Genomic DNA, 21,055 nt, shown 5'->3' with positions numbered 1-21,055 from the left:
GTTAAGCATTAACCTGCGAACACATGATGTGTTTCCGGTCGTCGCTATTCTTCCTTTTTTGGCTAGAGATGCATTGGCTGATATGCATTTAAATGGAATGATTACAATATATATACTTTTTTAACGCGGCACGTCTTTTCCCTTAGGGGAGCTGAGTTAGTTGATGAGCATGTGCGCGCTCAGTTGGAAGCCGTGAGGCGAGAGGACAAAGGAAAAATGGATCGAATAAAAAAGTCGTAAGTACATGTATAACTGCATCTGTACCAGTCAATTTTTCGTACACTTTGGCCCTGTCCACACTAATGCGTTTTCGTTATCATCGAAAACGCATCGACCGATTCGCGTCCATACTACCGTTTTGATGACTTTTCGACTGTCCACACTAAAACGTTGGAAAACGATAGAGTTGCAGGTTGTGACGTAAGTTGAACTCTATGCGCATGCTACAAACACACGCGCTTACAATATTTGCGGTCATCGTTTTCATTTTGATGAGTTTTCGCCGGTTTTCGACCGTCCGCACTGATACGATATGTATGCGTTTTCGTTTTGATCCACTTTCAAGAGCGTTTTCAAATCGGTGCGTTTTTGATGAAAATGCTCAGTGTGTTAGTGTGGTCGGAAGGCCTAAACGCATGGAAATGTATGCAATAATGTGGACGGGGCCTCACACTTCTGTTATATATCCCTGTTTGAAAAGTAGTTGCTGTTTGTGAGTATTATATTAGAGAGATTAAGCATCGCGTTTACGGTAAACGGCAAACGTGAGATTCAAGTTGCGAAATTTTCAAAATGAGAGATGAGCAGGTAAAAACAGCTTAAAATAATTCTTATGGATAAAATTGGCGTGAATCTACCGATTTTCGTGTAGTGGTTATGATGAACAGTAAACGGCAAGCGAAGAGGAAACTTGGTCACGTGGTACAAATTCATGTTTGCCGTAAACGCGATGCTTAATCTCTCCATTGCTCGTGTTTCCTTCCAAAAGGCTTTACAAATTAAAGAAGAAACTTGCTAAGCTGCACCCAGAAGGGGAACAGTACGAGCCTCAATCCCACTATGAAGGTACGTTTTACCTCATTTGTTTTAAAGTAACAAAGGAGTTCATCACTTACATTTCTTGTGTAGAGGATATCGCTTTCGTTTAATAAAAATTAAGCTGAGAAAAAAAAGCTGTAAACCAACCTTTTTAAAGTTTTAACAAGATTAAATGTTCATCCTCGCTCAGTTCTTGTAGCTTGAGAAGAAAAGTGCTCATTCACCTCACTCGCTGTCCGTCCAAGGTCTGTGACGTATTTCCGTATCCGGTACCTTTCGCTCCTGTCCGTCTCCGAATCGAGTTTCTTTCTGCTAATTGCACGTTCCTTGGTTATCTGGTTACATGGACGTTGGGGGGGGGGCAAGTAGGTCAGGTAGGTGAGGGAACCCGGGTAGGTGGGGTAACCCGTCTGTCCATATAACCTCCCATATGGTCACCCCACCTATCATGTAAACCTGATTAAATTAAAATAGGTGATTATGTGGCCAAGCGGGTTACTCCACCTAAGCAGGTTACTTCACCTACCTGGGGTCCCCTTCCTCCATGTGAACAGGCCCTAAGTCGAACATAAATGGATAGATACTTTTGTAATGAGGGTTTCATTTGACTCCATCCACAGATAATATAGGATTGGCTAATTGAGAGTTTCACTTGATATCCAGAGATAATATAGGCGTGGCCCTCGACAATAAATAAAAGATAAAAAAATAAAAAACGTAAATAAAATGAAAATTAAACATACATTATTCTAGAAAGTCCTGCTTACAAACAATTCTTACAAAGATTATGGTCATGGAAGGTACGTTTTAAGTTTTGGCGAAGATGTTCTGATCGACTGGGCCTCTTTGATGTCTTTTGGGAGTTCGTTCCAGCTCCTAGCTGCGAAAAACTTGAAAGCATTTTTGGCCATACTGGTCCTAACTTTTGGGAGTATCCAATTATACTTTGCGTCTCTCGTGCGCATATTATGAATGTCATTAGACATTGTTAACATAGCTCTTATGTAATATGATGCGAAATTGTTGAGTGCCTTAAAAACTAAGATATTCCGCCAATACTCCAGTCTTTTATCAAACGGCAAGATAGTACTATGATGTGTATTTGTATTCTTACAGCCATATACTCAGGTGATTACAAGTGGTTCGAGTCGGAATCCGAGGAAGAGGTAGAGAGTGACTCTCCCACAGGGTCACCAAGCCGCGGCAGAAGTCCCACCCCCTCTGCGCCAACAGGAGAACCAGCTGGGATCGAGGAGACTGGCGACAAAGGTAGATTAACAGACCAATTTGAATTTATTAAATTGATACTTTGTCTCGTAGGCTTGGGAAATAAAACAATTGAAGTCAGCGAGAGGTTTTGGGGGTGAATGTATGAATATTGCATTTCTTTTTTTATTCTCAAGCCTTAGAGCCAAGCATAAATGTTAGTATCAACCTCGCAGCTGTTGTGTTTACAGGAAAACCAGCCGAAGCCACAGGTGCGGCAGCTTCATCAGAGGACGAAGATGACTTTCTGAATGTCATTGCTCCGGAATTGCCCGACGACGAAGAACAAAATGACGGATTTGTGAACAAGATCAAGAAGTGGTGTAGCTGGCTTTATTATTACATCGCTATTGCAGTGGACAAAGTTATAAACTTGTTAAATGATATTTCTAAAGACTACCGGGAGATAGCTGACCAGCTCAAGAAAGAACGCAAAGAGAAACGAATCGAGAAGCTTCGTCGTGCTAAGTTCGGTTATACGAGTGCTCGGCTTCGGCTCGAGGATGTCTCGGACCCTGATGCAGATGCGAAGGTTTGTGTTACTATAATTTTGCAATACCATATCATAGTTAATAAAGTGCAATGGTTATAAAGTCTGTCAGACGTCTTCGTTTTATGTATTTGTTAGCCTTTTTTGGACGTGACCGTGCGCAACAACTTTCATTAGCATTCCTATCATTGTGACCTATAAACCTAGCAATAGAAATATAGCATCAATTTATTCATTATCAGTTATAATTTCGGTGTGAATAAAGGATTGCGCACGCTCAGGGGACTCCCAACTTACACTGCACCACCATAGACCCTTCCACGGTCTTTTCAACTTTTGACCGGGACCAGTTAGCCAAAATATGTCAACACGGCTGGAAAGAACGCCTTAACAGTAAAGGTTGCCAAGTTTGAAAGTGATTTATTGAAAACTATTGATGATATAGCTCCGCAAGACCGCGGAATTTTATAGACGTTTGTATGGAACTTGCCCCCCAGTACAAACGTCTGTAAAATTTCGCAACTTTGTGGAACAATATCTTGCTCTATTTGCACGTATCACCTTTACACTTGGTATTAGTTACCTTATTTTAAGGCCCTCTGCCCAGCGGGTTTGATGGATATTCGCTTCCTGCTCTTATTAAAAGTGAAAAAAAAAAAAAAAAACAGTGGACGGGAGTGAGTAGAAGGGTCAATTGTTATCACCGTTGATTTTTTTCGGCGTAGATAACCAGTTTCCTTCACTAATGACTATGACCATATTTGCGACCATAGTCCCCCTAAGTTATGTAAATAACTAACTGGTCATTATTCTTCAGCAGGGATTATTCTCGGCCATTAACACTTTTACTGTTTTTGTTTTCCTGCTAATATTAGAGTATGACTTCACGAATCACAATGGAAGACGATGACGCGTGGTCCGCGTCCAATATAGATCTTGACGAAGCTGACGGAAGTGCGAGTTGGCGGAAGTCAAACATGCGTATATCACGCCTCACAATAGCGTTTGTTTACGCACTACTGGCGAACACCGACATTCTGTGCTACATGTTAATGATTCTCAATCACATGGTATACGCCAGTGTCTTGTCCATGCCGCTGCCTTTCTTGGTGTTCCTGTGGGGTATGTTGTCGATCCCCAGGCCGACCAAGATCTTCTGGATCACTGTAATGACCTACACCCAGGTTGTGATTGTGGTGAAGTACTTGTTCAAGTTTCAGTTCATAGATATCAATGATTGTAATCGCGCCGAAGGTCTGGATAAGAATAGTCCGCTGTGTCCTCCCAGGTTGATTGGAATTGAGCGTGATGGACATACCTCTGCCTACGATCTCCTACTTCTTTTGGTCCTGTTTTTTCACAGATATTCCTTGAAGGTAAGGTTTTTTTTGCGGATGCATTATTTTTTTCACCCGCGGCGGGATTAGCTCAGTCGGGAGATTACTTGAGTGTAGAGCAGGAAGCCGTGGGTTCGATTCCCGGGACCGGACCGATATTCAGGGTCTTTAAATAACTTAGAAATGAAGACACTTCCTTTGCCCCACAAATGGCTAGGCCTTCGCGTGGCTCGGATGACCCTGTATCATGGCGGTCCCGCTAAGAAAAAAGTGTCCTTAATTAGTACTGTAGTGCTAATAACTCTTCGAGACAAAAGAAGAAAACCTGCCATGAAGCGGACTTGGAAATTATATCCTGTCAACTATTTATGATAACATTTTGCGAACTTCCACAAAGTTGTTTTATGGGAGTGTTTGTGCTTCCCACTTTGACCACTGGCTGAAGTAATTACTTGGTAATCTCAAATTGAATACCTCGAGTGGAAGGGCGGTCCATGAACCAACTCTGAAAAGTAGCTTGAGAAGGATTTCGTAGCCCCCCTTTTCCTCACCCCTTCCTTTTGCTGGTCAATTCATAGCTTGTTATCTTCATTTTACGAAGCAAGTTTGCTTCTTGGCAAACATAGCACCTGTGACAGTTGACATGTCCTAGCTTTGCCAAATTTCACAACAGTTACGAGTTTTGAGAATTTGTGCAGTAAGAGTGACCAATCCCTTCACTAGCTAATAGGCAATAATGCAAATAAGCTCTACGGTCGCCCGAGTATTAAGCGTTTCTGGGAAAAAAAGGAAAAGAGAGAAACTTCTTTCTCTAAAATCTCCTTTTCCTAACCCCCTAAGGAAGGCCCGATACATAGCGGCTCTTGTCAGGTTTAAGTTTATTCAAGTCTTCCTTTTTATTCAGGTACACGGTTTGTGGAGAGACAAGGCGAACAAAGACGATGGAGATGACACAGACGAACCGCCAACGTCGCCATTTTCGCCACATGGTAATAAATATATGACCTATCCGCTTTTCTCTCGACGGCAGATTCTTCTCGGTATTTATATAGAAACAAGCCTACCCGTACGCGTAAGACATCAAATTTGTATTTCCCCGATAGTTTTTTTGTGGCCATACATCATGACAACAATTTTTTGGGGGCGACCTTGCAGGTCTTGGAAGACCACACGGGATTGGCTGTGAAAACAATAAACAAACAAAATTAACAGTGGAACCTAGCCCAAAAACAAAAGAGCTCCGACCCATAGGGGTCCAATTAAATTAGAGGTTCTGATGGGCTACAAGACTACTGTATTTTTTACCTACGTGGCGCTTTTTTGTAACACGCGCTAGGCGAGGAAACATATGTGTCAACAAGCCACTCAATAATAACCCGCGTGGGCACTTAAAACTTATGAACCAATCAGATAGACCCTTCCACGGCGTTTTGACGTGAAGCAGTTGTGAAAAATCCTCCATCGTCGCTTAGAAAGAACGCTTTAGTCTACAGTTGTTACGTTTTGAGGCGATTTGCTGAAAACATTCGAAGACATAGTTCCACAAAGTCGCAAAATTTTTAGACTTTCTTACTTTTTTGTACTTTGTTTTATTATTATTTCCTTTTCAGGTCAATTGGGTCACGGTTATGGCGGTTCTGTAATGTTTGAAAGATCCCTGTCTACGGAGACGAGCACCTCTACACATCACTCACAGGTACGTTTAACAGTTATTTCAAGGAGTACCACAGATTTTAAGACGTATTTTGTTATTTGCGGATTCATGAGTAATATTGTTTTGCACGTGAACCATCGAATTTCAATACAATTCCCTGTTGATAGGCCAGTATTGGGTCGCACGGATTTGACTGCCAGTGCATTTATTAACGGGGTGACCCTGTTGGCTTGTTACTTTTCTTGTTAATGTTATAGTAGTATTACACTAGTTCCTTGCTGAATTGAACGATATGACGTCTGAAAGACCTTTTTATTTTTATTTTGTGTGTGTCATTCGTCCTTCGTCAATCCGCTTAAAACCTGGAACACGAACGGGAAGAAGAAGTGCCTGATCTTCGGCTACATGAGTCTCCTTCGCAACCGCTCGGGCCGGAGTCACGCAATGGGAACGGGGAGCATTCCGTGACTCCTGCCCAAGTGGTTGCGAAGGAGACGACGGCTACATTGGTATATACAACGTAGTGAAGTTGAACTCGGTAACCTTTCTTTCTGTCAATGCACACGCACTGAAAGACCATCAATGATTCTTTAACAGGCTGTACAATCTTCGTTGACTGAATTCGATGCAAAAACAAAACCGTTTGCCCACATATTCTTTTTCCTTGATTGAAAAATGAAATCCTAGCTTATTCGTTTTCGTGCTGTTTCTAGTCTGCCAGATACGCTGATATCGCTGCAATTAATTGAGGTATGGACAGTCCCTAGTAACAACATGTCCAGCTCAGAGGATGTTAGTCTCATGCAGTTGTTTCGGCATCCAATAAATTCCTCTTTCGGAATAGTGGAGCTGCGCGGTTTTTCATTTTCTGTTAGCTTACATGCGCATGGTTCTGTGATTAACACTTCGAATTTTGATCGCTCGGAAATATCGCCGTCGGGGAAGTCAAATGCCAGATCACCGTCGTCATACAGAGCTTCATCGTCGCTGTCATTTTCCGTTGAAAATCCATCTTCTGATACATCTTTGGCATCATCTTCTCTTCGAACGTTGCATTCGAAGGCGACTTCATCGAGTTGTTCCGCAACATTTTCCGAGAAAATTGACTGGTCATACTCGTAATCCATGTTGATTTCATAAAGCGACTATTTTGTGTAACAGGTGTCGTTATGGTCGTTATGGCAACAATCTGACCGCGCTGGCCTGGACCGAGTATTGACCCGTCAAAATGGCGTCGGGGAACCGTCGAAAATAATCATGGCAGAACCCACTGTTTTAGCAATTGCGGGATATAAATCAGGGTTACAATTATCTAACTACTTTGTGCTCATTGTGTTGTTCGTTGTATAGAATGTAAGCTTAAAAATCAACGAGAAATTGAAATGTAAACAGTCACCGCTTTATTTCGATGGTTGTCAAATTTTTACTACCAAGAAGTTCAGCCTCATCTTACAAGCAGCCAAAGATGTCAAAGCTGAGATTGGTTTCTACCGTGTTAAACTACCGTTTTAAGAACACAGCTCTTCCATGTTAAGATACCGCGCCAAGAAAACAAAGCTTTTCTGTGCAACGAAGGCAATAACAATACTAAGCAACAGGGTGACACGATAACCTATGTTTTGCTTATTAATTATGCGCATATCGTCAATCTCAACACGCTGAGCGTGTCGTGTTACTAGCGTGCGAACGTGTAGCGCGTGTGCTATCACCAGAATTACTGAAATCCTGTGGAGGGTCGCTTTTTGGTTTGAATCAATAAAACTATAAAGTTGAATATATAAAGGAAAATACTCGTTGGGAGTTCACGAGATGGCCGTTTGCCGCTTTAAAGAACAATCGGTTTCTGGGAAACTGCCCATCTACCCCTCCCCTAAGCCATCATTTGCCCAAATTAAGAAGTAAGTGTTAATGTTAGCTCAGGGGAAGGGTAGGTGGGCAGTTTCCTAGAAACCTAAATTGATCCACCTTTGGCCTCGTCACATGACTGATCTGCTTGCCAATGCAAAGTCATGATCATAACACTGATAATGACTTTTTTACTCTGTTCAGGACATAGAGGTGGATGGCGGTGATAGCAGACACAAGAATCAGGAACGGTGCGTAGTTAGTCCTTAGCGAAAAAAAAGGCAATAATAACCTTGAGAGCGTCTTAAACAGGTTGCAGTGGCTTTCTGCTGTCTGCCATGTTTTTACTATCCGTCCAAGCGATCCCTAGAGCCTTTGCGGTGATAATTTGTACCGGTTTCCCGCTCGTTTAAAACGTGGCCAATAATAAGAAAGCCAGGCTAAATGTACGGAAAATGAGCCAACTGCATGGCGTTGCACCCACGGACTTTTTCATTAAAAGAGCTATTATTTTTTCAAGGGATATGGTTTTACATAGAGCCAAAGTTGCTTACCTTGGTTCTGAAGACTTTAAGTTTAACATTGTGTCATGTAACTCATCCTACTTGTAAAGCTTTGGAATACAAATTGATTGATAGTACAAAACAACGCTTAGCTCATGCGTCCATTTGCAGACGTTGTATTTCCCATTCTCGTTTATTAACCTTCCAGCGGAAATTTGATACAGACAAACATCCATACGTGACCACCTCTTGTAAGCGATGCGAACGCCAATCCAAAACACTAAAAACGTTCCCAGTCAAAACCCATGAGTGAAGCCAATAACAAACGACCACCTCTCACGAGCTACGACGGTCGCGTTCAGTGGTGACGGTTTTATAACTTCCTAGTCACCTTTGAGGGACCACTTGACACATAGCCTCATCTCTATAATCGTTGTATGTACATTGTACTGTAAAGCTCAGAGGGCCAAATATTTAAACGAAGTGTAACTTAAGCCGCGGTTTAACGAATCTTTTTACCTCCAGACCCCTTCTTTGGTGGGTTGTTTTAAGAAGATAAATGCTTTTCTAGTCTTCTCTATATGCTTTCCTAAAACTGTTCACAAAAAATAATGTTTAGATAAAATCGTTGGGCGAACTGAAAATCAATTAGAACGCGGTATTGTTAAGAACTGCTTAAACTACGTTTACATATTTGGCCCAGAGTGTGTAAGAGACTAAATGATATGTGAATGTCATTGTCAGTTATAAAATTTTGAGATTGCGAGCTCTCCTGGGTCGCTGAAAAGGATGTGTCAGTCCTGTTCTCGATGTAGGCCCTCCCGTGTTTCGGTTCTCGTAAGCGACCACTATATCCTGGCATTTTGGTCGGTCGCGTAGGGGAGGTTTTAGTATAATTGTGTTTTTCTTTTGTCTTCTCTAGTGGCCTGTGTTTTTCTATTGCAACATTCTTTCGTCGAATTTATGATCCTGAAATTGGTTCTGGTGCCGTTGATGTGTATGCCATGATGTTTGCCTGCCAATTCATTATCTTCATTATCATCGTGTCTAGTTGGTCTGCGTTTTCTTCCCCAGAGGTAAGATAAACGATGGGTTCCCCGTTTAAACTTCTTCCGGCTCCCAAGTTCCAGTTGTTCAAAATCCAGAGGGTAAATCATTATCTAGCGGGTATTGCAATTGTTTTTCCTAATACGTATCCACTGCCTGGATAGCGATATATTCGGTGGATAGTGGCATGTGCTATTGAGCTTTTGAACAACTGTGGCCAGAGATAAATGGCAGGGAATGATTCATGAGCAAGGGTTGTTTACCATTTACAAAAGGTTTGCGGAAAATCCGGTTGGAGAGTAACTGGAACACGACTTTTTAAGTCGTTCCAGCGGAAAAATTCCGGGAGCAACGGAATATCTGAAAAGGAGGCCTGTTTTTCCGCACGGAATATTCCAAACGGAAATTCGTGTTCCATTTTTTCAAAGCCATCTTTGTTACCAGTTTCAAGCCTTCGCGGTCGTTTTTCGGTAAATGAAACTGATTTGTAAAAATGGTAAACGCGATTCCGGTACGAATTTGCTAGTCCTGAATTTTGCGTACCATTTGCCTAAACCATGGACCAACCGGTTTGTCTATGTAAATGGTAAATAACCAAGGTTTACTTTTTCTGCCCAACACCCTTAAGAGTAATTTCTAACACCAGGTTGACAGCCCACTCTATAACTCTTTCGTTTTCTTTTCAGCCGGAGCCCAAAGCTCAATTCATGCAAATTATCGAGCAGAACGTCGTAAGTTTCATTTTATTTTTTTCCTCTCTGGAAATACCGTTTGAGTATGATATACATTGATAAGTATTCATTAAGTGCTATAAGTCATACCTATGAGAAGAAGCTAAAAATGTGCTATTAACATCTTTTACGGTGCGCAAGTAACACCTTTTACAGCTTCCCGGCCTTCAATAGACTATTTTACAGTTGTGGGCTTAGTATCCTTAGCTTTTGAGTAATTGCGAGGTTGAGGTTGACCTTGTTTTGATACAAACCTCCCTTCTTTTTGTATGAAACTTATGGTGAAAATTATGCTTAAAAATACAAGTTAACATAAGAGCAACATGATTTACGTAATAAAGCAGGAAGGGTTGTATCAAAACAAGGTCAACTCCAGCCTCGTTTCCACCTGTAACTGTCAAATGGGCTATTGATTGACCGATACAGTTTGTCTGCACGGCTTGCCCAATTGAGGCCTATTTCGCGTTCTTTTATAGGTGCCTAAAACTTTTCTTTACATGCTGCTAACACAGTTTATCCTCATCATAGTCGACAGGTATGTTATCATAAGTCCTTGACTTTACGCGTGTTGACTTCTCATGCTAAAATTTATTTTTTTGCTTTTCTGGTACATCCTAAATTTCTTTTTTAATACTCTGTGGTTATATTTCAGATATTTGTACCTCAGAAAGTTTGTTATTGCCAAGTTGGTTTACAATGTTTGTTTAGTGATCCTTTTCCACGTGTTTATGTTTTTCATCGTGCCGCTTGTAACGCAAAGGTAAGAACGAGGCACGCTTCTTTTCTCTTTCTTTTTCTTTGGCCGAAGTTATAGTTTAACCTCTCCACAACAAGAGAACCACCTTGGGGAAAAAAGAAAGTGGCAACAAGAGTCAATTTGTGAACTGCCCCCCAGTGGCCGTTGTAGAGAGGTGGCCGCTCGTGGTGGTTCGACTGTACTTTTAAACTGCGCAATTATATAGCTGGTAGCACACGGTTTAACGTCGTACATTTGTTACTCGACAAATTTTGCAAGATGTTGCAGGATTTGGAGAATTCCTTTTAAATCACGTGAACGCGGATTGGAAAGCGCTGTTTACCAATTTGTTGATTGGAATAGAACTCATCTCTATTTTGTCCTACTATGCTTGGCAATGTTTCAACGTGTTGGCGGGCCTATATCGACATTCAACATTTGTTACTGAAAGAGTTAAACCGTTTGTCACCCGCCAGCTTATCGAAAGGGAACTCACGAAAGTACAAATGTTTTAGCTTTCGTATGGAGAGTCCCCGTTACGACTCATCTCATCTCGGATCTTCCAGGCAACGTGACTTGCGTCGCATTTCTTGGAAAGTTTGATCATCATACTAGTAGAAGTAGTTATGTGGTATCAAGCACGAAAGGATTGATATATCTGGTATTATTTGATGATCCACTTTTCACCCAAATAACTTGTTGACAACTTAGGCGAAGTGGAAACTTCCGTTTACAGTTATTTCGAGAAAGGTTGTCGGAAAAAGTGCACGCGACAATTCCGAAAGGTATTTTTGGTGGTTTTCTGTTCACTCAAGTTCTTCAAGGAAATTTGGAAGGATGGCACGAGAGGCTATGGACGTGTGTTTGCGAATGCTTGAGGAAAGCAGTAAAAGTAGGTCCGACAGCTACAGTGTAAGGAACAGTGTATTGATCATATCCCATATTACCTTTCGGGATTGTCGCATGCACATTTTTCCCGACTACCTTTCTCAAAATAGCTTTATACTCTCATGAACAGTCCTTTTCCGGCCTCGGTTGTTCAAAAGATGACTAAGCCCCCCGGGGTGTGTAGGAATTTTGAGAAGGGAATGTGCCACTGGGACTCTGGAACCGTGAGTCAATACCAGAACCTACACTCAGGGAGGATTGTTTTTATTCGATGTTACAACACTAAATTTCACATTCTATTCTCCTTTTCAGAGCTTTTATTGAGAACATCCCAGCAATCTTCATGTACATCTTCTTCTGCATGTACTTTGCCCTTTCTGCTTATCAAGTACGCTGTGGTTATCCCACGAGAATTCTGGGAAATTTCCTGACAAAGAGCTATACCTTGACCAGCGGTATTTTATTCCAAGGGTAAGAGACAGTCACCATGGTGACATAGGGCCCGTGAAAAAGTACAATCCAGTCAGCAATAAGGTAGCCTGTAATGCATGCATATTTTTTATGGGCGAGCGAAAGCTGCTTGTTTATGTTCGTGATGCTGTGGTCGCCATATTTGATTTTTTCATTAGAAAGATTGGCGAGAGTAGAAATAACAACCCTTGGGATAGGCGTTGGGGCGAAACAAAGTGACGGGTTATTGACAGGGGCGAAAAAAAAAAAAGTAATTTTCATCTTTCTCCCGCCCCCTTCTCGTTCCCTTTGACCCGCCTGAACTCCTCAACTTTTTAGTATTCAGCATTGTTGTTACACGATCGTAAACGTAACATTGGCGCACCCGAAGAAAACTCCTGAAATGCAGGCTAGGACTGAGGTGATAAGAAGAACCCAAGTAAAGTGGCCAACTGCGAAATGAGAAAAATCGCATTTAGTTTTTCTTTGCATTTCCCACTACTTGTCATGTCACACTTTGTGGCCTATTAGCCTATTAGCTGTAGGCGAATCTTTGCTGACCTCATTGTTTACATTTTTTGCTCATTAACTTGGTTGCTCAAATGTGACACTTTTTTCTCTGTTATTACTAGTTTCCAGGCCATTCCCTTCCTTTTGGAGTTGCGCAGTGTGCTGGACTGGGTCTGCACAGATACGACGCTGACTTTGTATCACTGGCTCAAGATGGAAGATATTTATGCTAACATTTATGTTCTCAAGTGCTACAGAGAGTCAGAGAAGGTGAGAATTGTCTTTTTACGTTGTTGGGCTGTGATAAACTGTTTGCTCGGACGCTCTCGTTTCATCGCCCAACCTTTATCCGCCCTGGGTAATACCTATCTTGCACATACTTACCAATATTCTCGAAAAAAAAAAATAGTCAGTAAACCCCTAGATAAACATTCATTAGGCAAGTGAAAGAGGCGTAATATACCGTTTGCCCAATAATACCGATAAATTGAGATAAAAGGGGCCGTAAACACAAGATAAATTAAGAGATATCTGTACTCAAAGGTCCAGGCTGACCCTAAAGGATTGAAGGCATAGGAGCTCATTTTACTTCAGTAACTTCAAATAACTTCTAATAGTACGTGGAAGACTGACAAACCTAAACCCGACCTAAGCCCTCATTTTACTCACCTCTCCCCATCAGTGCTCCGTTTCATGAGTATTTTAAGGTACTTATAGCTGCACGAAAAGAAGAAAAGAAGCCGAAACAGCGATTTAAGGTCACACCTGGGATTTGAACTCTACCCTGCGAACAGAGGTTTCTTTCTGGCACGGCTTTTAGCAATGGTAAAGTCGTTCGCGTAGTTGCTTGCCCCGGACGCACAGAAGACCGACCCTGACCGGGCCGTGCGCTGACTCAGCTACTGTGCTAATCCCTTAGTATTGTGGCGGCGTCAACTGAAAATTCGTTACAGTAAATTTGCATATTTATCGTTGTTGTTTAGACGTGGTTCCAAGCTCGCGGCCAAAAGTACTGGACCATGAGCAAGTGGGGCTTAGGAGGGCTGTTAGTGGCTCTTCTGGTGATTGTTATATGGTTCCCTCTCCTGTTCATGTCCTATATCAACTCTGTGTACACCAGTAACTTGCCGCAGGACGCCACCTTCACGCTTTCTATCGGAGGATACCAGGTAGGTAATGGTTTTGTCTCGGCTCTTGGATCAGTTATGCACAATATGAACCTTACCAATTAAAAATGATAGATTGCTCACATTTTATTATTTCAACTTGTTGTTTTTGTCCATCCCTCCCCCCTCCAATTCTCTGAGATTATTTTTGTACGCGCTGCAGTTCGTATAAGGTGTTTCTTGTTTTGTTTTGTTTTTTCTCGCACCTTTTAACCTGCCTTATGTACATGAATGTGATCTGCTTTATCGAATAAAATGTTGTTGTTGATGATGATGATGTGGTGATGATGATGATGACGATCATGACGATGATGATGATGAACTATGGGACTCTTTTGTGGTTGCTGTCGCTTATAACTATTTAAAACTTGACAAGGCATATAAAGGTTATCATTTTTGTCCCATCAAAGATTAAGACTGTGCCTCTAGAAAACCGCATTCCAATCTTCAACTTTTTTTTGATTAATTTCCAGCCTCTTTTCAAAGTGAGCGCACAGGAGAAATCTTTACACCCCCTGAGTGATGAAGATATTGACAAAATAAAGAAGGCCGTTCAGAAACGAGACGATGGCTTGTCAGAAACAGAGGTATTGTCAAACAACAAATTTCATTTTGTTTCTGTGTGTTGAGAGCATATCACGGGTAATGTCAAACGAACCGTGGAAGGATTTAGAAGGTTGTCGATGTCTCACCTTTGTGATCTGTAAACAGGGTGCGTGCGACAAAAGGATAATTTTGTTCATTATGTGTCGTTAATTGTATCTCTATCATGTGTAGTTAACTAACCTGTATCATCCAAAGCAGTTTTATAAAAGTTAAAGCTTCTGATGGGCATTATTACGGCGCGGAGTTTCCATTTTGGGGGAAAAATGCTACAAATTGTTTCTAAAAGTAGACTGGTTTAAGAAAAGGCCGTGTGGTAGGTCTAGTATGAGATTTGCTAACTCCTGGTTAATGGCAGCTGGTTTATCTCAACATTCCCAGAGAGAATAACCGAGTCTTGTAAGGTGTCTCTAACTTCAGTCTGTGGACAAAATCCTATCGACCCTGATTAAAATGAAACCTTTTAGGCAGTACTTTCACTCAGTCACTCAGTGTGTGTGAGTGTGTGTTGTGCCCACAGGCAGGTACTTCTTTATAGTTCCCCATCTAAGGCGCGCCTCTTGACCACTATGTAAGGGCTGCCATCTTTCACTCTATCCAGCATTCCCCCTCGAGGTCTACCTGGTGGCCTCTTTCCAGTTATTCTCCCCTCGATGACTTATGGTACAAGATCACCATGACGTAGGGTATGACCAAGCCAGACTCTATGTCTTCTGTTGATAACAGATATGATTGCCCTCTCCTCACCGACACGCCTTAATACCTCTTCGTTATAGACTTTGTCAGACCAAGAAATGTTTAATTCTCTTCTTCAGGCAAAGGCTGAAGGCTTCTTTGTTTCACACACTCCTTTTTGTTTCCCACCGTTTTACAAAACGAAATTGGAAACTTATTCGTTTCTTGGAAACTGCCCACCTACCCCTCCCCTAAGCCAACATTTTGCCTTAAGTGACAAGTAAGTGTTAATGTTGGCTTAGGGGAGGGGTGGATGGGCAGCCTCCTAGAAGCGTATTATGATCCGGAAATTTTTGTCTTATTTTGACTTAGGTCACTTCCGGAAATGAAAGTTTTAAGGAAATTATTGTTGAGACTTTTGTGGACTTGAAATGCTCTTTTTTCGTAATTTCAGATCGAGTCGTTCTTTCAGACCTACAAAGGCAGAAACACCGTTTTACAAGTGAAGATTGTGGGCAACTCAAGCTCCATTTGGACAATAAGCCCTCCTTCACGGGATCTTTTGACCAAGTCCCTCTCGGACAACAACGTGACTATGCGATTTAGTTATGAATTTACCAGGTAAATACAAAGAGAAGAATACGTTATATTATTTCTTTGGCACTCTTTCGAGATTCACCCGAAATAGCCGCGGGGTGTGTGTGTGGGGTGATATCATAATGTTGCAGAGTACCCTAATAAGTTCTACAGATTTAAGACAGAAAAAGGTATACCGTATAATTGCAAAAAATGTGCTCCCCAAACATGAAACGCAAGATTTAACTCAAGCTCTTTTTTGTGCTTACTGGCTTATAGCACTATGTCAAGCCTGTGTAAATCCATCCTTTAGTTCATTTGTATTGTTCGCACAGCGAAAGGCGTTAACGCTTAACCTTACGAGCCGTAGGGACCGGGTTCGATACCTGCTATCGCTTTTTTTCTTTTTTCTGACGAGTAGTCCCTGTATCTGTAAAGGTAAAAATTTTGCCTGTGGCCGCCGAACCAATCTTATCTGCTAAAAGACTTGTATCACGTTTGTGAAAATTGTACGTGCAGATTAGAAGTCGCTTCACAACGGGACTGCCGTGTCCAGTGGTTTTGTTTTGCATCACTTGGTTTTTGATGGACATTCGGTTCGTTGTCACTTATTGCGATGTGTCACGACATAGTATACGTTTCCACAGATAACTCATTTCAAACGTACGTAAGAACTGTAATAACATGCCCTAGTTTGAGGGCTTTACTTTTTGTTATCGAAATACTTTTCATTGTCAGTAAGCACATGTCCTTTCAGGGGACTATTTTTTGTGCTGTTCAGTGTTAAGGTATGCTTTATCACTTATTCAGGGAGCCTAAAACGGCACTTGCGCAAGAAACTATATCTGGTGATACCCAAGTTCTGCTTGATAATGCTACTAAATCTCAGCTGGCGGACATGTTGGAAGGAAACTCCACAAGCGATGAGCCTGTGTAAGTAACCTATCTCCACCCCTCCCTTCCTCCCTGCCTTCCCTCCCTCCCTCCCTCCCTCCTTCCCTTCCCTCCCTCCCTCCCTCCCTCCCTCCCTCCCTCCTTCCCTTCCTTCCTTCCTCCCTCCCTTCCTTCCTCCCTCCCTTCCTTCCTCCCTCCTTCCCTTACCGCTGCCTCCGAGTCTCGGTATTAGTAATGAATATTCCTCTAAAAACGGACAACTTATAATCCCTCGCAGGAAAGGGCAATTTTCGCGAGTCATATTCGCTTCATGATCGTTAGCAACCCAGTTTACCGTTTATTTCCAAGCTTCACACAGTGGACAAAAAATGTATTTTTACAAATTTGCTTTCGGCAAATATGTTGTCAAAACAGAAGAGTAAATCTGGGACAAAGACGGTAATGGCCACAGTTGCATGCCAAAAAACGCGGGGTTGTAAATAAGTTGGTAAATGTGGCCATTACCGCCTTTGCCTGAGATTTAGTCCTCAGTGTTTATATCTTTGCGGCATATTTCTGCAAATGAACTTTGCGCTCTTAAAATACATTTCTTCCTGATTTTTGAGAAACGCGCGCTAGGTGGCCATTTTCCCCGCCGTTTATCGCTCTTAGTGACCCGGTACCGGATTTTTGAAGTCCCTGTTTTATAAGAATTATCCTTAGGTATTCATCAGAAAACTAGCTTATTGTTATGTGGCTTGCGTGTTTATCTGTGGAGAGATGTTGTTATTTGTCCTTCCTCTATCTATCTTTCTTTTCTTTTTCTTTCTTTGTTTTATCACTTAATGAAAAAAAAACCGAGGACGTCGACGTCGCTTTCTTTTTCAGAGAAATGATCCATTGTTTTCTGCTTTTTTTAAAGCGTAATTAAAGACTTGTTCCCAAGCTTCGTGCGGGTCCCAGCAAGTGGCTCGGTTACCCAGGTCTTAAGTAAAGACTACTCCAACTATGTGACTTGTCGCCTGCGCATGCGCTCTAAAGCCAGCTTTGATTGGTGGGAGTTGACCCAGAAGGAGCCTGACCCACTTTTTGGCACCAAAGATAACGTGCTTGAAATGATCACGTTTAACGACCTGGTTCCGCCTCTCCACTTCTCGTTCTTCACAAGTACAGGGTACGTTGTTTTGGTTTGTTTCAGCAGAACTATGACCTGTTTCAAACGTCATGCTGCTGCCGTGCTGAAGTCAATTTATAAATTATAAGTACATTATAATACATTTAAGAGTTCACTATTTTTAAGTTTTGTTTTCCGCAACAGCTATTTCATTCGACTGACTGAAATTCAACTTCTAAAACCGAGTCGTGCTAAGTCGAGCCAGCTTAGAACGGCAGTTACACGACGTTTGAAAGAGGCCTATGGCTGAATTTACTGATTTGAAACAGTTAGTGAAATTGCAGCCACATCTTCTTGGTCATAGTAAATAGCATGCAAGACAATAATACGTGGTCAATTATATTTTGCAATATCCACTGAAAAGCATTAGAGAAGCAAAATTAGAACCGCTATCTCTCGTTTCATAGGATACCTTACTCGCTCCAATATTTGAGCATAAGGATGGAACATTTCCTTGAGAAAGCATCGCGTAGAATATTTCTTGGTCAAGTCAAATCTATCTACCACACCAAAAACTATCTGGGCACCTTCGATCTTTAAACTGATAAAATGAATCTATATATTTGTTTTGCCCCCCCCCCCCCCCCCCCCACCCCCCACGCTTTGTGTTACCTGCTTTTACTTCGACATCGAAAACATTTGCTGCCCTAGACAGCGAGCAAAATTTTTCGAGTGAGCCGCAAAAGATTGGGGGAGGGGATCACGAAAGTCTTTTGGATGAGTCTTGGTGCCGTTACAACTCCTGCTGGAAGGACGCATATTGTTGAGGTATCTGAGTTTTGTAATCCATTTGTGTTGCAGAATAATTGGACTATATGTAGGTTTCGTTTGGTTGGTTGGCAAGTTTGTCCGCTTGTTCTTTACTTCGATTTCTTACCGAATTATGTTTGACGAGATGCCAAACGTTGATAAAGTCCTTAAATTGTGCCTGGATATCTTCATGGTGAGGGAAAGCAAAGAACTGGAACTTGAGGAAGATTTATTTGCCAAGCTCATGTTTCTATATCGCTCACCACAGACGCTGATAAAATGGACGAAATACAAGAGGCAATAGTAGAAAATTAGCTGAACAGGTAATCGCAGATGGGTTACGCTATATAAATACGCTATAATATAAATGTTTTTTCTAGGCTAAAGTAGGGATGCATATGATCTCTTTTTATCCTTGAAAGGACATAAACAAAGCTTAAAATAATTTTCCTTCTTGAAAGGAAATATTTTCAGCTCCGTTAAAAAAGAATGTGATGTGGCTCAGTCACACGTTCACAAGATTTTATTCATCTGCTACTGAAATGATGGTGTTTAATACAACCGTTTATTAGTTACATATTGAGCAATCGCTTTTAGGGCAGTTACATATATGTCGTTGAAACGAAATGATGCTCCATTACGGTTTTGATTTCATTTTACCTGCCAAATGTGCTTGGCCATTGGAAACGTCCTTTATTTGCTGCGTTACTTAAAAATTCTAAGGCCGAGATTTTTTCCTCCGTTTTTTGAAAAAGTCCGTATCCTTATCCACACGTTGCGTTTTTTAATCGTTTTTGCCCGTCCACGCGAAAACGGAATGTTGACAGAAAACGCTACCATCATTTATGCGCATTTACTAGTATCAAACATCGTGACCAAAATGGATACATGTGGATGGGGCTTGAAATAAGGAAGACAGATCCATACCCTTACCTTCGAATGTCGAAAATTTATTTGGACCTTTTGAAAATGCCTTAACTTTGCCTTGGATCTTACAGACAGAGCTAGATTATCAGTTTCTTAACAGATGCAAACCGGCAAAGTTAGATCTAAAAGGTATTATATGGTTAATTTTCTTTAAACATAAATTATGGATTTATATAAATTAGACCAGGAGAATAAAATTATTATTGCTACATGTTGTAGCAATAATTTATTACTACTTTATTCTTTGTTACGCAAAGTGCATTTTGCAAAGATTTTATTGGATAAGATTATTTATGATAGATAAGCCACTACTCAGTTTATAATATTTTTCCATGAGAATAAAATACAATAATAATATACCCTCGGTATAGTCTTGGAAAACTTCGTCAGTGTTGAAAAAAACTTGTTATAGCATAATAAGCAAATCACTGAAAATGAATAGAAAATCACAATTTCGCTTTTTACGTAGAATCAATTCCGTCAATGAGGACTGATGGTAGGGGAGTAGAATACAGACGTTGAATCAGGTAGATTTTTAAAATATCAGCTTATTTATTTTTTGGAAAATTATTCTCGAAGAAATTAATATTTATCGTGGTAGCAGGTTATTGTTGGTTGTCGAGCTTTAGTAATTCTCCCAGATATCCCAACATGAATCGTTTGCGCTAACACTGGCGAAGTTTTCGTTTTTGTTTTTTTTATCTGCAAACTCTATCTATATTTTCAAAAATGTAAGCAGGTGGTCTTCTCTTCTGGATTCTACCGAGAACAGTTCTTGAGATTTGAAAAAAAGTCTAGTTCCGGGAACATACAGCTTTATCAATGATTGCATTCTCATTGTTTTGATGAACTTGCAAGATCGCTCGCTATATTTTGTTAATACAGGTTGTTGTAATCTTAGATCGCTGTTTATCTGTTTGAGGACGACAGGACATTGGATACAAAAGCGGTTGTTCTGAAGCCCATTTATATTGTGACACGTGTTGCAGAGTATATTCAATGCTTTGCCCTCAAACGGATGCTGTTCGCCACGACAAAACATACATTTTTGTAAGCTGTAATAATAAGTTTATTTAGTTTATGGATAAATTACTTACTTCATGTAATTTATATGCAGTTTGAGAAGTCTATTTTTATACCTAGTGCCAGTATTCTAGCTAAAATACAATGCGCAGTTGTTACAATGAAAAGTGAAAATACTATTGTGAGGATCTATTTTAAATGGGTATTTTTTTGAATTATAAAAAGCTTCAGATGAACTCAGAACTGACCTCTTAGGCGGATGTGTGAATACAGTGGTAATCCGAGAAAGGATAGATAACTCTACGTTGTTAAGATGGCTCGATAGGGTTTTTCAGGGTCAGTACCTCCCAAGTCATTGAGCATAAATTACGTCGCTATGAACAAAAATTTGGAAAGATAACGGATAACATTTACATTCCACAGCTGTATATTGGATAAAGATAAAAAAATTTTATGATCAGGGTTACAATGACATCGGAGCTGTAAAACAGGTAATGGCGTCATTTCGTTTATATGACAAATCCGATGTCGTTGTAATCCTGATCATAACAATTTTTTAGTTTATCTAATACAGTTGTGGTGGGTAATTTTTCCAAATCTTTCTCAATTGGCAACGTAGTTTATGCTTAAACTTGGGAGGTATTGTTCCTGAAAAACCCCTTTCGAGCCACCGTAAAGAGACTCTGTCACTGTAGTGTGTTTAAGGGGGCAGTCTCTCTTCTTCTCTCTCTCTGTCTGTTGTAGGGGGAATGGGGTTTATTTGGGAATGAAACAAAAAAGGGTTGTAAAGGGT

At 40.9% G+C, this 21,055-nt stretch overlaps 1 protein-coding gene across 4 annotated transcripts in view; it reads left to right on the top strand.

Moving 5' to 3' along the window:
• The window catches only part of LOC140928146 (piezo-type mechanosensitive ion channel component 1-like), a 54,427-nt gene extending 33,986 nt beyond the window's left edge, over positions 1 to 20,441 (top strand). For 2 of the 4 annotated variants that reach the window (XM_073377857.1, XM_073377856.1), the window contains 20 exons: positions 147 to 236; positions 989 to 1,065; positions 2,155 to 2,307; positions 2,496 to 2,836; positions 3,670 to 4,170; positions 5,036 to 5,120; positions 5,742 to 5,827; positions 7,835 to 7,881; positions 9,056 to 9,209; positions 9,867 to 9,911; positions 10,388 to 10,446; positions 10,564 to 10,671; positions 11,848 to 12,006; positions 12,618 to 12,765; positions 13,479 to 13,664; positions 14,135 to 14,248; positions 15,394 to 15,560; positions 16,326 to 16,448; positions 17,311 to 17,562; positions 18,364 to 20,441. In XM_073377857.1, the coding sequence (XP_073233958.1) occupies positions 147 to 236; positions 989 to 1,065; positions 2,155 to 2,307; positions 2,496 to 2,836; positions 3,670 to 4,170; positions 5,036 to 5,120; positions 5,742 to 5,827; positions 7,835 to 7,881; positions 9,056 to 9,209; positions 9,867 to 9,911; positions 10,388 to 10,446; positions 10,564 to 10,671; positions 11,848 to 12,006; positions 12,618 to 12,765; positions 13,479 to 13,664; positions 14,135 to 14,248; positions 15,394 to 15,560; positions 16,326 to 16,448; positions 17,311 to 17,562; positions 18,364 to 18,616 (3,148 nt within the window). In that variant the 3' untranslated portion in view covers positions 18,617 to 20,441. The remainder of the gene's footprint in view (positions 1 to 146; positions 237 to 988; positions 1,066 to 2,154; positions 2,308 to 2,495; positions 2,837 to 3,669; positions 4,171 to 5,035; positions 5,121 to 5,741; positions 5,828 to 7,834; positions 7,882 to 9,055; positions 9,210 to 9,866; positions 9,912 to 10,387; positions 10,447 to 10,563; positions 10,672 to 11,847; positions 12,007 to 12,617; positions 12,766 to 13,478; positions 13,665 to 14,134; positions 14,249 to 15,393; positions 15,561 to 16,325; positions 16,449 to 17,310; positions 17,563 to 18,363) is intronic. The other 2 variants (XM_073377858.1, XM_073377859.1) reach the window with 2 other exon arrangements.
• The last annotated feature ends 614 nt before the right edge of the window (positions 20,442 to 21,055 follow it).

Source organism: Porites lutea, chromosome 2 (assembly GCF_958299795.1).
Source record: "Porites lutea chromosome 2, jaPorLute2.1, whole genome shotgun sequence".
In the NCBI taxonomy this organism is placed as follows: Eukaryota; Metazoa; Cnidaria; class Anthozoa; order Scleractinia; family Poritidae; genus Porites; species Porites lutea.
Note: the sequence above shows the minus strand (reverse complement) of the source record. Positions and strands in the feature narration are given on the sequence as shown.